Source organism: Actinia tenebrosa, unplaced genomic scaffold, assembly GCF_029948245.1.
Source record: "Actinia tenebrosa isolate PJP-AT-01 unplaced genomic scaffold, QUT_ActTen_1.0 PGA_scaffold9__36_contigs__length_13948895, whole genome shotgun sequence".
NCBI lineage: Eukaryota > Metazoa > Cnidaria > Anthozoa > Actiniaria > Actiniidae > Actinia > Actinia tenebrosa.
Window position 1 is genome coordinate 4,691,414 of NW_028292586.1, and position 14,106 is coordinate 4,705,519.

At 36.8% G+C, this 14,106-nt stretch overlaps 1 protein-coding gene across 1 annotated transcript; it reads right to left on the minus strand.

Moving 5' to 3' along the window:
* Positions 1 to 9,729: 9,729 nt before the first annotated feature.
* LOC116308740 (von Willebrand factor D and EGF domain-containing protein) lies at positions 9,730 to 13,695 on the minus strand. The gene is made up of 5 exons (XM_031719220.2): positions 13,495 to 13,695; positions 11,747 to 12,061; positions 11,056 to 11,312; positions 10,768 to 10,927; positions 9,730 to 10,005 (listed from the first exon to the last, which is right to left on the minus strand). Exons 1-5 carry the CDS (start codon positions 13,553 to 13,555, stop codon positions 9,998 to 10,000), a joined length of 801 nt encoding a protein of 266 aa, XP_031575080.2. The 5' UTR covers positions 13,556 to 13,695; the 3' UTR covers positions 9,730 to 9,997.
* Positions 13,696 to 14,106: the final 411 nt, after the last annotated feature.

Here is a 14,106-nt window from a genome sequence, read left to right on the forward strand (position 1 = left end):
GAAGGGGGAGGGAAGGAAGGAAGGAAGGAAGGAAGGGGGGGGGGAGGGAGGGAAGGAGGAGGGAGGAGGAGGAAAAGGAGGAGGGAGGGAGGGAGGGGGGGGAGGGAGGGAGGAGGGAGGGAGGGTAGGGAGGGTGAGGGATGGGTGGCGTGGTGAGGGGGGAGGAGGTGAGGCGGTGGGTGCTTGGTTCTGGATGATGCTCGTGATTAGTTCGTCTTTGGTTCGTTCTTTCTTCTTTCTTTTTCTTTCTTTCTTCTTTCTTTTTCTTTCTTTCTTTCCTTTCTTCTTTAGTTTCTTATTTCTTTCCTTCCTTCCTTATTTCCTTTCAACAATCTCTTCTTTCCAGGTCAAGTCATACAAGAATTAAATCAATAAGCTATTAACTCCTCATTCCCACCTTTTCTAGCCTTTCTGGTCCGGATAAACTGAAACCCTATCCATGAAAACACCTGCTTGCTCAAATAATGAGCTATCATATCAGCCCGAGCCGATACTATCAGATGTCAAATACTTTTAAGAAATAATACACAAGCCGTGATCAAGTTTCATTCTTACAATTAAAGGTTAATTCGTATCAACTGGGCGTCTCAATGGGACTGGATCGTTTTACTCCTAATGTGCAATAAGGAGCCGAATACTAGACGATATTAAGTAAGTACGGTAGTCTGAAAACATTGGCTCTCCTGAGTGGTAGAACAGGCCATTTAAAACGATATGGTATAATCCATTTTCACAGGCAGTGACGTCACATGAGGTAAATTAGTACACCTAAATATTATCCTGTAAAACGGCGTGGAAGTTACTCCGACGTCATTGACGTCCATAAACAATAACGTCACATGATTGTCATGACAACAGCCATTCATGCGTAACAGTGACGTCGTTAACATTCACAAACAGTGACGTCACATGATTGTCATGACACCAGTCATTCACGCGTAACAGTGACGTCATTGGTATTCATAAACAGTGACGTCACGTGATTGTCAAGACAACAGTCATTCATGAGTAACAGTGACATCAATAGAGGTAAATACTAAAAACTGATTATTACAGGAAAAATATTTAATGATAGTTTCTCTTTAAACCACGCTTGATACATCGTGTTGTGACGTCACTTCCTGGATTCTGTAACATTTCATAAAGAATTCCAAAAAAAATTTATTCCTCCTTCACGCAGACGTGGCGGTACCTCGTAGGTTTATGTATCGAATCTGCATCCAGAACCAGAACAAATATATATTGTTTACAAATTTAAAGAACGTTTCCCCAACCATAAAGTTCTTAATTTTCTAGATCGTTTGCAAGTAGAATCTATAACCAACATATCATTATTTCCTGGACTAATTAGTCCGAAAGCTTGGATCCATGATATTAAAAACGTAATGGTTGAAGAAGCGTCCTTCAATTTGTAAATGATTGCAACCTACAAAAACACGTTCAATGTATTGTGTTGTTAATCTCTTTCACAGAGTGTAATATTAATTTTACGCTCGCAAAATCCATTTAAAAGAACTAATCGTAGATGATAAAAACAGCAAAGTATTCCTTGCGCAAGACATTATTATTTAATGAAGAAGAACCTTTGATAAAATATGGTCGAAACGCCTATTTTTCTATAACCTAATCAGAGACAAACAAATAGTATTGATAATATTAATACTGATTGCAAATTTAAGATATTTACAGCAAATTGTTGTATACCTCTGAACTTTCATCTTCAGATCGCAATTATCACAATTCTTTTCCCATAACATCAATCCTGAATATATTCTTAGTTTCTTATGGTTTCTCTTATTTCTGTTCCTCAAAGCAGATATAACAGATTAGCAACAGTAAACCTTGATACGGGTGGTTTACGATCACTGAGAGAGACCTTGGAGCCTGAACAAATACACATTGAACACCTAGACGCACTGATGTGGTGCTGGTGGCCATGAAGCAAACAAGATTGACGTCAAGATTGTCCAGTTAGATTGTGGAAGGAAACACTCATTTATTCCTCCATTACATTTCATTTATAACATTCCATCCCATTCCATCCATCCATCCATCCATCTATCCATCCATCCATCCATCCATCCATCCATCCAACCATCCGTCCATTCATCCCATCCCAACCAATCAAATCTATCCATTCATCCATCCATCATCCATCCATCCATCCATCTATCCATCCATCCATCCATCCATCCATCCATCCATCCATCCATCCATCCATCCATCCCATCCCATCCCATCCCATCCCATCCCATCCCATCCCATCCCTTTCCATCCCATCCCATCCAATCCAATCTCATCTATCCATCAATTTGCTTTTTGATAAACGTCCCGCTTTCTTTCTTTTCCTTCTTACCTTCTTCCCTCCCTAAACTTAATCTTTGCTCTCCATAAGCTGAGTACTTCAGTTTCAATTTTTGTTCCTTATCGCTTTTAGCAGTACATGCTTTTTGGTTAAATTTGACCTATTTTGGATCCTTCATAAATAATGCATATCTTTCAAAAAGGTGTGAAAATGGTCCAAAATCGACCAAACCATGGGCTATAGTTCATGCTTTTTACCCAAAAATGGCCAAAAATGACCTATTTTGCATCCTTCATAAATAATGCATATTTTCACAAAAGGTGTGAAAATGGCCTAAAATCAACCAAACCATGGGCTATAGTCCATGCTTTCTGCCCAAAAATGGCCAAAAATGAGCTATTTTGCATCCTTCATAAATTATACATATTTTCCCAAAAGGTGTGAAAGTGGTCCTAAATCGATCAAAACCATGGGCTATAGTCCATGCTTTTTGCCCAAAAATGGCCAAAAATGGCCTATTTTGCATCCTTCATAAATTATGCATATTTTCCCAAAAGGTGTGAAAATGGATTAAAATCGACAAAAAACCATGGGCTATAGACTATGCTTTTTGCCCAAAAATGGCCAAAAATGACCTATTTTACATCCTTCATAAATTATACATATCTTTAAAAAAAGGTGTGAAAATGGTCCAAAATCGACCAAAACCATGACCTATAGACTATGCTTTTTACCCAAAAATGGCAAAAAATGACCTATTTTGTATCATTCATTAATTATGCATATTTTCACAAAAGGTGTGAAAATGGCCCAAAATCGACCAAAACCATGGGCTATAGTCCATGCTTTTTGCCCAAAAATGGCCAAAAATGACCTATTTTGCATCCTTCATAAATTATGCATATCTTTGAAAAAGGTGTGAAAATGGTCCAAAATCGACAAAAACCATGGGCTATAGTCCATGCTTTTTGCCCAAAAATGGCCAAAAATGACCTATTTTGTATCCTTCACATATTATGTATATCTTTAAAAAAGGTGTGAAAATGGTCCAAAATCGACCAAAACCATGGGCTATAGTCCATGCTTTTTGCCCAAAAATGGCCAAAAATGACCTATTTTGCATCCTTCACATATTATGTATATGTTTCAAAAAGGTGTGAAAATAGTCCAAAATCGACTAAAACCATGGGCTATAGTCCATGCTTTTTGCCCAAAAATGGCCAAAAATGAACTATTTTGTATCCTTCACATATTATGTATATGTTTCAAAAAGGTGTGTGAAAATGGTCCAAAATCGACCAAAACCATGGGCTATAGTCCATGCTTTTTGCCCAAAAATGACCTATTTTCCATCTTTCATAAATTATGCATATCTTTAAAAAAGGTGTGAAAATGGTCCAAAATCGACCAAAACCATAGGCTATAGTCAATGCTTTTTGCCCAAAAATGGCCAAAAATGACCTATTTTACATCCTTCATGAATTATGCATAATTTCCCAAAAGGTGTGAAAATGGCCCCAAAATCGACCAAAACCATGGGCTATAGTCAATGATTTTTGCCAAAAATGGCCAAAAATGACCTATTTTGAATCCTTCATAAATTATGCATATCTTTGAAAAAGGTGTGAAAATGGTCCAAAATCGACCAAAACCATGGGCTATAGTCCATGCTTTCTGCCCAAAAATGGCCAAAAATGACCTATTTTACATCCTTCATGAATTATGCATAATTTCCCAAAAGGTGTGAAATGGCCCAAAATCGACCAAAACCATGGGCTATAGTCCATGCTTTTTGCCCAAAAATGGCCAAAAATGAACTATTTTGTATCCCTCACATATTATGTATATGTTTCAAAAATGTGTGAAAATGGCCCATAATCGACCAAAACCATGGGTTATAGACTATGCTTTTTGCCCAAAAATGCCCAAAAATGCCCTATTTTGCATCCTTCATAAATTATGCATATCTTTAAAAAAGGTGTGAAAATGGTCCAAAATCGACCAAAACCATGGGCTATAGTCCATGCTTATTGCCCAAAAATGGCCAAAAAACGACCTATTTTGCATCCTTAATGAATAATGCATATTTTCCCAAAAGGTGTGAAAATGGCCTAAAATTGACCAAACCATGGTCTATAGTCCATGCTTATTGCCCAAAAATGGCCAAAAACGACCTATTTTGTATCCTTAATGAATTATGCATATTTTCCCAAAAGGTGTGAAAATGGCCCAAAATTGACCAAAACCATGGGCTATAGTCCATGCTTTTTGCCCAAAAATGCCCAAAAACGACCTATTTTGCATCCTTAATGAATAATGCATATTTTCCCAAAAGGTGTGAAAATGGCCCAAAATCGACCAAAACCATGGGCTATAGTCCATGCTTTTTGCCCAAAAATGGCCAAAAATGACCTATTTTGCATCCTTCATAAATTATGCATATCTTTAAAAAGGTGTGAAAATGGTCCAAAATCGACAGAAACCATGGGCTATAGTCCATGCTTTTTGCCCAAAAATGGCCAAAAATGACCTATTTTGTATCCTTCACATATTATGTATATCTTTAAAAAAGGTGTGAAAATGGTCCAAAATCGACCAAAACCATGGGCTATAGTCCATGCTTTTTGCCCAAAAATGGCCAAAAATGACCTATTTTGCATCCTTCATATATTATGTATATGTTTCAAAAAGGTGTGAAAATAGTCCAAAATCGACCAAAACCATGGGCTATAGTCCATGCTTTTTGCCCAAAAATGGCCAAAATGAACTATTTTGTATCCTTCACATATTATGTATATGTTTCAAAAAGGTGTGAAAATGGTCCAAAATCGACCAAAACCATGGGCTATAGTCCATGCTTTTTGCCCAAAAATGACCTATTTTCCATCTTTCATAAATTATGCATATCTTTCAAAAAGGTGTGAAAATGGTCCAAAATCGACCAAAACCATAGGCTATAGTCAATGCTTTTTGCCCAAAAATGGCCAAAAATGACCTATTTTACATCCTTCATGAATTATGCATAATTTCCCAAAAGGTGTGAAAATGGCCCAAAATTGACCAAAACCATGGGCTATAGTCCATGCTTATTGCCCAAAAATGGCCAAAAACGACCTATTTTGCATCCTTAATGAATAATGCATATTTCCCAAAGGTGTGAAAATGGCCCAAAATTGACCAAAACCATGGGCTATAGTCCATGCTTTTTGCCCAAAAATGCCCAAAAACGACCTATTTTGCATCCTTAATGAATAATGCATATTTTCCCAAAAGGTGTGAAATGGCCCAAAATTGACCAAAACCATGGGCTATAGTCCATGCTTTTTGCCCAAAAATGGACAAAAATGACCTATTTTGCATCCTTCATAAATTATGCATATCTTTGAAAAAGGTGTGAAAATGGTCCAAAATCGACCAAAACCATGGGCTATAGTCCATGCTTTTTGCCCAAAAATGGCCAAAAACGACCTATTTTGCATCCTTAATGAATAATGCATATTTTCCCAAAAGGTGTGAAAATGGCCCAAAATCGACCAAAACCATGGGCTATAGTCAATGATTTTTGCCAAAAATGGCCAAAAATGACCTATTTTGAATCCTTCATAAATTATGCATATTTTTGAAAAAGGTGTGAAAATGGTCCAAAATCGACCAAAACCATGGGCTATAGCCCATGCTTTCTGCCCAAAAATGGTCAAAAATGACCTATTTTACATCCTTCATGAATTATGCATAATTTCCCAAAAGGTGTGAAAATGGCCCAAAATCGACCAAAACCATGGGCTATAGTCCATGCTTTTTGCCCAAAAATGGCCAAAAATGAACTATTTTGTATCCTTCACATATTATGTATATGTTTCAAAAAGGTGTGAAAATGGTCCAAAATCGACCAAAACCATGGGCTATAGTCCATGCTTTTTGCCCAAAAATGACCTATTTTCCATCTTTCATAAATTATGCATATCTTTCAAAAAGGTGTGAAAATGGTCCAAAATCGACCAAAACCATAGGCTATAGTCAATGCTTTTTGCCCAAAAATGGCCAAAAATGACCTATTTTACATCCTTCATGAATTATGCATAATTTCCCAAAAGGTTGTGAAAATGGCCCAAAATTGACCAAAACCATGGGCTATAGTCCATGCTTATTGCCCAAAAATGGCCAAAAACGACCTATTTTGCATCCTTAATGAATAATGCATATTTTCCCAAAAGGTGTGAAAATGGCCCAAAATTGACCAAAACCATGGGCTATAGTCCATGCTTTTTGCCCCAAAAATGCCCAAAAACGACCTATTTTGCATCCTTAATGAATAATGCATATTTTCCCAAAAGGTGTGAAAATGGCCCAAAATTGACCAAAACCATGGGCTATAGTCCATGCTTTTTGCCCAAAAATGGACAAAAATGACCTATTTTGCATCCTTTATAAATTATGCATATCTTTGAAAAAGGTGATAAAATGGTCCAAAATCGACCAAAACCATGGGCTATAGTCCATGCTTTTTGCCCAAAAATGGCCAAAAATGACCTATTTTGCATCCTTGATGAATAATGCATATCTTCCCAAAAGGTGTGAAAATGGGCCAAAATTGACCAAAACCATGGGCTATAGTCCATGCTTATTGCCCAAAAATGGCCAAAAACGACCCTATTTTGCATCCATAATGAATAATGCATATTTTCCCAAAAGGTGTGAAAATGGCCCAAAATTGACCAAAACCATGGGCTATAGTCCATGCTTTTTGCCCAAAAATGGCCAAAAACGACCTATTTTGCATCCTTAATGAATAATGCATATTTTCCCAAAAGGTGTGAAAATGGCCCAAAATTGACCAAAACCATGGGCTATAGTCCATGCTTTTTGCCCAAAAATGGACAAAAATGACCTATTTTGTATTCTTCATCTATTATGTATATGTTTAAAAAAGGTGTGAAAATAGCCAAAAATCGACCAAAACCATGGGCTATAGTCCATGCTTTTTGCCCAAAAATGGCTAAAAATGACCTATTTTGCATCCTTTATAAATTATGCATATCTTTGAAAAAGGTGTGAAAATGGTCCAAAATCGACCAAAACCATGGGCTATAGTCCATGCTTTTTGCCCAAAAATGGCCAAAAATGACCTATTTTGCGTCCTTCATATATTATGTATATGTTTCAAAAAGGTGTGAAAATAGTCCAAAATCGACCAAAACCATGGGCTATAGTCCATGCTTTTTGCCCAAAAATGGCCAAAAATGACCTATTTTACATCCTTCATGAATTATGTATATTGTTGCCTAAAGGTGTGAAAATGGCCTAAAATCGACCAAAACCATGGGCTATAGTCCATGCTTTTTGCCCAAAAATGGCCAAAAATGACCTATTTTGCATCCTTCATATATTATGTATATGTTTCAAAAAGTTGTGAAAATGCCCTAAAATCGACCAAAACCATGGGCTATAGTCCATGCTTTTTGCCCAAAAATGGCCAAAAATGACCTATTTTGCATCCTTCACGAATTATGCATAATTTCCCAAAAGGTGTGAAAATGGCCCAAAATCGACCAAAACCATGGGCTATAGTCCATGCTTTTTGCCCAAAAATGGCCAAAAATGACCTATTTTGCATCCTTCATAAATTATGCATATCTTTGAAAAAGGTGTGAAAATGGTCCAAAATCGACAGAAACCATGGGCTATAGTCCATGCTTTTTGCCCAAAAATGGCCAAAAATGACCTATTTTGTATCCTTCACATATTATGTATATCTTTAAAAAAGGTGTGAAAATGGTCCAAAATCGACCAAAACCATGGGCTATAGTCCATGCTTTTTGCCCAAAAATGGCCAAAAATGACCTATTTTGCATCCTTCATATATTATGTATATGTTTCAAAAAGGTGTGAAAATAGTCCAAAATCGACCAAAACCATGGGCTATAGTCCATGCTTTTTGCCCAAAAATGGCCAAAAATGAACTATTTTGTATCCTTCACATATTATGTATATGTTTCAAAAAGGTGTGAAAATGGTCCAAAATCGACCAAAACCATGGGCTATAGTCCATGCTTTTTGCCCAAAAATGACCTATTTTCCATCTTTCATAAATTATGCATATCTTTCAAAAAGGTGTGAAAATGGTCTTAAATCGACCAAAACCATAGGCTATAGTCAATGCTTTTTGCCCAAAAATGGCCAAAAATGACCTATTTTACATCCTTCATGAATTATGCATAATTTCCCAAAAGGTGTGAAAATGGCCCAAAATCGACCAAAACCATGGGCTATAGTCAATGATTTTTGCCAAAAATGGCCAAAAATGACCTATTTTGAATCCTTCATAAATTATGCATATCTTTGAAAAAGGTGTGAAAATGGTCCAAAATCGACCAAACCATGGGCTATAGTCCATGCTTTCTGCCCAAAAATGGTCAAAAACGACCTATTTTGCATCCTTCACGAATTATGCATAATTTCCCAAAAGGTGTGAAAATGGCCCAAAATCGACCAAAACCATGGGCTATAGTCCATGCTTTTTGCCCAAAAATGGCCAAAAATGACCTATTTTGCATCCTTCATAAATTATGCATATCTTTCAAAAAGGTGTGAAAATGGTCCAAAATCGACCAAAACCATAGGCTATAGTCAATGCTTTTTGCCCAAAAATGGCCAAAAATGACCTATTTAGCATCCTTCATGAATTATGCATAATTTCCCAAAAGGTGTGAAAATGGCCCAAAATTGACCAAAACCATGGGCTATAGTCCATGCTTATTGCCCAAAAATGGCCAAAAACGACCTATTTTGCATCCTTAATGAATAATGCATATTTTCCCAAAAGGTGTGAAAATGGCCCAAAATTGACCAAAACCATGGGCTATAGTCCATGCTTTTTGCCCAAAAATGCCCAAAAACGACCTATTTTGCATCCTTAATGAATAATGCATATTTTCCCAAAAGGTGTGAAAATGGCCCAAAATTGACCAAAACCATGGGCTATAGTCCATGCTTTTTACCAAAAAATGGCCAAAAATGACCTATTTTGCATCTTTCATAAATTATGCATATCTTTCAAAAAGGTGTGAAAATGGTCCAAAATCGACCAAAACCATGGGCTATAGCCCATGCTTTTTGCCCAAAAATGGCCAAAAATGACCTATTTTGCATCTTTCATAAATTATGCATATCTTTATAAAAGGTATAAAAGGGGTCCAAAATCGACCAAAACTATGGGCTATAGTCCATGGTTTTTGCTTAAAAATGGCCAAAAATGAGCTATTTTGCATCCTTGATAAGTTTTGCAGACTTTCAAAAAGATGTGAAAATGGTCTAAAATCGACCAAAACCATGGGCTATAGTCCATGCTTTTTTTCATTCTTTATGAATAATAATACTAGTAAATATTAGAATGTCTGGGTCAGATAAATATTTTTCTTATCTCCTTATTACTTTTCTATAATGAGTTTATTGAATATTAAAGCTACATGTTTTGCGGAATATGATACTCTGACATCATTTGTTCATCTACTGGCAAGGGTATTATCTATTCAGATTGTACATCTTTTTTCCCTGTGACGAGAAATGATCACATGAAATCATAGTGGATATCCCTATATTCTGTCTTAGTATTGTTCGCTGCTGCTTCGAATCCTGTTTCTAGTCATCAGAACCATCTCTTGTATGGGCTCCTATGAATAATGGAGGTCCTTCCTAGTAATCTGTTAGGATCGAAGAAAACAAATCATCTCAGTATGAATAGGATTGGATGAGAGCAATCCAGTACCGCTCGGAAGCTGGATTTTCATTGCTCCCTAAGTATAGTACCGCTTTTATAAGGTTAGGTTTAGTGCTATTGTTTGGATGACCAATCTATTGTTTTTTAATCGAATTATGTAACTCGTTCCGAGCGGCACGGGCTGGCTCTCGGATGACCACGTATAATGGCGAACCTGTCTCACTTAGAGACGTTAAACATAGAGCACCATGAATTGATTGGTGCTAAATTAGCTACTTTCACGTGTCACACTCTCTAAACAAAGACATTACATTTTTAATAGAAAAAAACTCAATAGATGTTCATCATTTGTGTTATTGTTAAGTATTTTTGAACGTTATTTATGTCTTTGCGTTTTCGCTTGGAAGTTTTTTATATTTTTATATTTTGTTTTTAGCTATCGTTTTGGTTCGTGTTGTTGTTTTGTTTTGTTTTGTTTTTTTCTGTTTGTTTGTTTGTTTGTTTGTTTGTTTTTCAAATTTCCGTCTCCTCGTTTTCTAGGTTTTCTAAATGTTTTTTTCTTTCTACTTTTGAACTCCATTTCTTTTCCTTTTTTCGTGTCTTTGTCCTCTCTCGTTTTCTTCCTTCCTTCTTTCTTTTCCTTTCGTTTATTTTCCCCTCTCGGTATTCTTCATTCCTTCTCGGGCTACGTCCCTTACGTCATTTCTTTTAAACAAGCTGTCAAGTTATTTATTCCTACAATCACCTTTAATAGATATCGTATCACCACAGTAGCGAAAGGGACAGTTTGGTGGCTTTTGTAGTTTATACACGAAGAAGTGCCCACAGTTGCGCACCATTATTTCCAATTTTTCTTGACATTTATCTCCATCATCGCTTGGGTAAGGCACACTAGGGAAGCAAACCTTGGTGGATAAAACAGAAAACATGAATTTAAGGTAACTAAAAGGGACAAGGACAAGGACAAGGACAAGGACAACATTAGGATACTTTACCAAAGCAATGACTACGTTTACGTTGACCATAGTCTTACCGTTCTTGTAACAGAAGCGTCCTTATCCTTAGGGAGCCTTCCTTCCATCCACCCTCCACTCAAAGTGGTACAATGCTCAGTGTGCGGTGGTTTCAGAGTCAAGCTGTTACCTGCTTCTCCCGTGAAACGGAACCAACTGGATACTTTATCACCCATTAACTTATCATCACAATAGAAATCGGTACTGGATGATGCATGGATGGATCTCGTGGCCTCGCTCAGCGTCTTGTACACGTCTTTGCTGCATTCCAGTCGATCTACGTTCAATAATATACATGTTACCTTTCTTTCTTTATTACCTATGATTTCTACGCACCAAGACGTCTGGAATTTTTGCTTTCATCAATCGAAAAAATATTAAACCAGATTGTTGGAAATTTGGTCGAAAGAAGCCAAAAAGCAATATTTCTTCAGTGACTGTTCAAGCTTTGTGTATTCTTTGTTTTAAAGAAAAGAATAGACTTCTCAATCAAAAAAAGTAGAACTTAGAAATAAATTTTTGGGAGGGTATAACACCATTGTTCGCCGGGAAGAAAGTGGAGGGAAACCCTCGAAGTACAGGAGAGAAGCAGCATGGCGCTCTGCTCGTATGAAGGCGGGACCGAGGAGCTGGAGGAGTAAACTCATGATCCCGCCGGTGAAAGAGGATGCATAAGTATGGCACATCACCCGAGCTTATTAAATTCTTTACCTTGAGTGATCATATATACAAAGCTCGCCCACTGTCTGCCTACGCCGTGTATGCAACTGGTCGACTTTCCCTTCTTATCAAACGTTTTGTAAGCCTCAACTCCTGTCCAGCACTCCCCATAGAACTGGATTCCAAAGTACGTGTATCCTTTGGAGTGAGCCAGTTTTGCGCAGTCCTTGACGACTCGGTCGAAGCTCGGCCACTCGTTTTCCCAATCGATAGTATCTCGGAAGTTTTTTAGGAGGATGGGTAGTGGTCTGCTCATGTTGTCGTTATAGCAACCAATTCCTTCGTACTTTACTAGGTCATCACCAACTGCAATAGAGTTGACAGCTATCATGATTGTCAGAGAGTGAGAGTGAGAGTGAGAGTGAGAGTGAGAGTGAGAGTGAGAGAGAGAGAGAGAGAGAGAGAGAGAGAGAGAGAGAGAGAGAGAGAGAGAGAGAGAGAGAGAGAGAGAGTTTAAGGTGGCTGCATAGGGTTTAAAGGCAATACCAAACAATAGGCAACAGAGAGCATTCTAAGGCTAACATAGACTTACACTTTGGTACCAGATATCCCAACCATATTAAAGTTTATGAGTTTAAGATGATCACGTATAGCGTGTCAACACAAATCAGCTATAACTGGTCATTTTTTTCATTAAAAGAATATAAACTCTACGCTCATTAGGGTATTTTTCGTATGACAAGCAAGTAAAAGATTTGGTCTTACAAAATCTAAAATAATGCGCAATTTTGATTTTGACAAATACGTTTTCTATAGTACCGAATTCGTTTATAGTCAATTCAAAAAATGTTGTCGTCAACCTACTCAAGTCTACGCGACTGGACCGAAAGGAACTCTGGGTAGCAATCATTGAAGCCGAGTTGACTCCATAATTTTATCTGACTAGTTATGCCTGGTTTACAGCACGAACCTTCGTAGGCGAGCGGGAAGTGTTGAAGGAGACGTTTTCTAAATGCCTTCATACTTTCGGAATTGTGAACTGAATCATAACTACTTTGTTTTTTTTCCCCTAAACCCGAAGACATGCATTTGATGGATTGTTTCTCGCCATTATTATCTTATTTCTAGCGGGAACAATTAATTCAGAACGAATATTTAACCGCTTCAGTGATTTTTACCCATATTCCTTTCGGTCCAGTCGCGTAAGCTTGAGCCAGTCGACGACAACGTTTTTTGAATTGACTGTATATTTTTTAGATTTAACCTTTGTATGACGAAAAATCTTTTGGTTTCAAGATGAATATATTACGCCCAACCTGCAGAGTTGGAATTGGACGAACGGATCTGAAAACTATCAAAAACTACTTCCCACCCACTATCAATATCCGTCAGAAGTTCTTTACTTATCATTTCCTAAATCAAATATTGACTGGAATTTTTAATATGGTTCTATTGAAGCAAATAGGAAAAAAAATACCGAATTCTGAATTGTACCAATCGCGCTAAAATCTGTAATAAATTGTTCGCGAAATCATTTTTTAAAATATTAATCTTGCTAGTTGATCAAGAAATCTTAGGCATAAAAACCTATGAACTCCGTGTTTTAAAAACTAAACTGATGATTATTTTGAAACTTTGGGATGGACATTGATTTTATAAATTACAAAAAACGTCTTTGTCGAAAAAAATACGAAACGATTTTATATTTTTTAAAGCGTTTAAAATGTTTTTAAAAACTTAAGAGCTCTAATAAAAAAAATCCCTTTCTTATGGCCTCCCTTTTCAACTGAATCGCTCACCTTCTTCACCAGTAGCTTTGACGATCAAAGCCAGGGCGAATACACCAACCAAAAACATCATGCCTTCAATCCTAGAAATCACTCTAGAAACCTCGAATTCTTTAGTCCAAATCACCGTGTGACAATTCAGGAAGCAATGCTTTCTTTTATACGCTTAACTAAACGTCTATATCTTTTCAAAGTGACACTGAACGGATTACAAAAATACAGCTAATTTTCATCGCTTTCTAAAGAACTCCTTAAACCAGTACCAATTGTTTACTTAGACGTGACAGTTGGAAGCAAACGCACAAAATAGTGCTTCAATTATCTCTTTCATTAGATTCAGTTTGATTAAAAATTACGCTAATTTAACTCTTCAAACTGTGAAAAAAATCTCGATTCTCGGAGGACTCCTATTGATTTTACAGATTCATTATTCTGTGTTTGTCGAACTACTTACAATAATTTTCAGTGCTCTTGAACCGCTGTTGATAGTTCTAGTTTTCTTTTATTTGGGATTCGTTGAGTGGTTTTAATTCAGAATATTATAATTAGTATTTTTATTAGCGTTGTATTTCTTACGGTGGATTTTTAATTTCCGCAGAAACAATGCACTGCTTGATAAAGAAT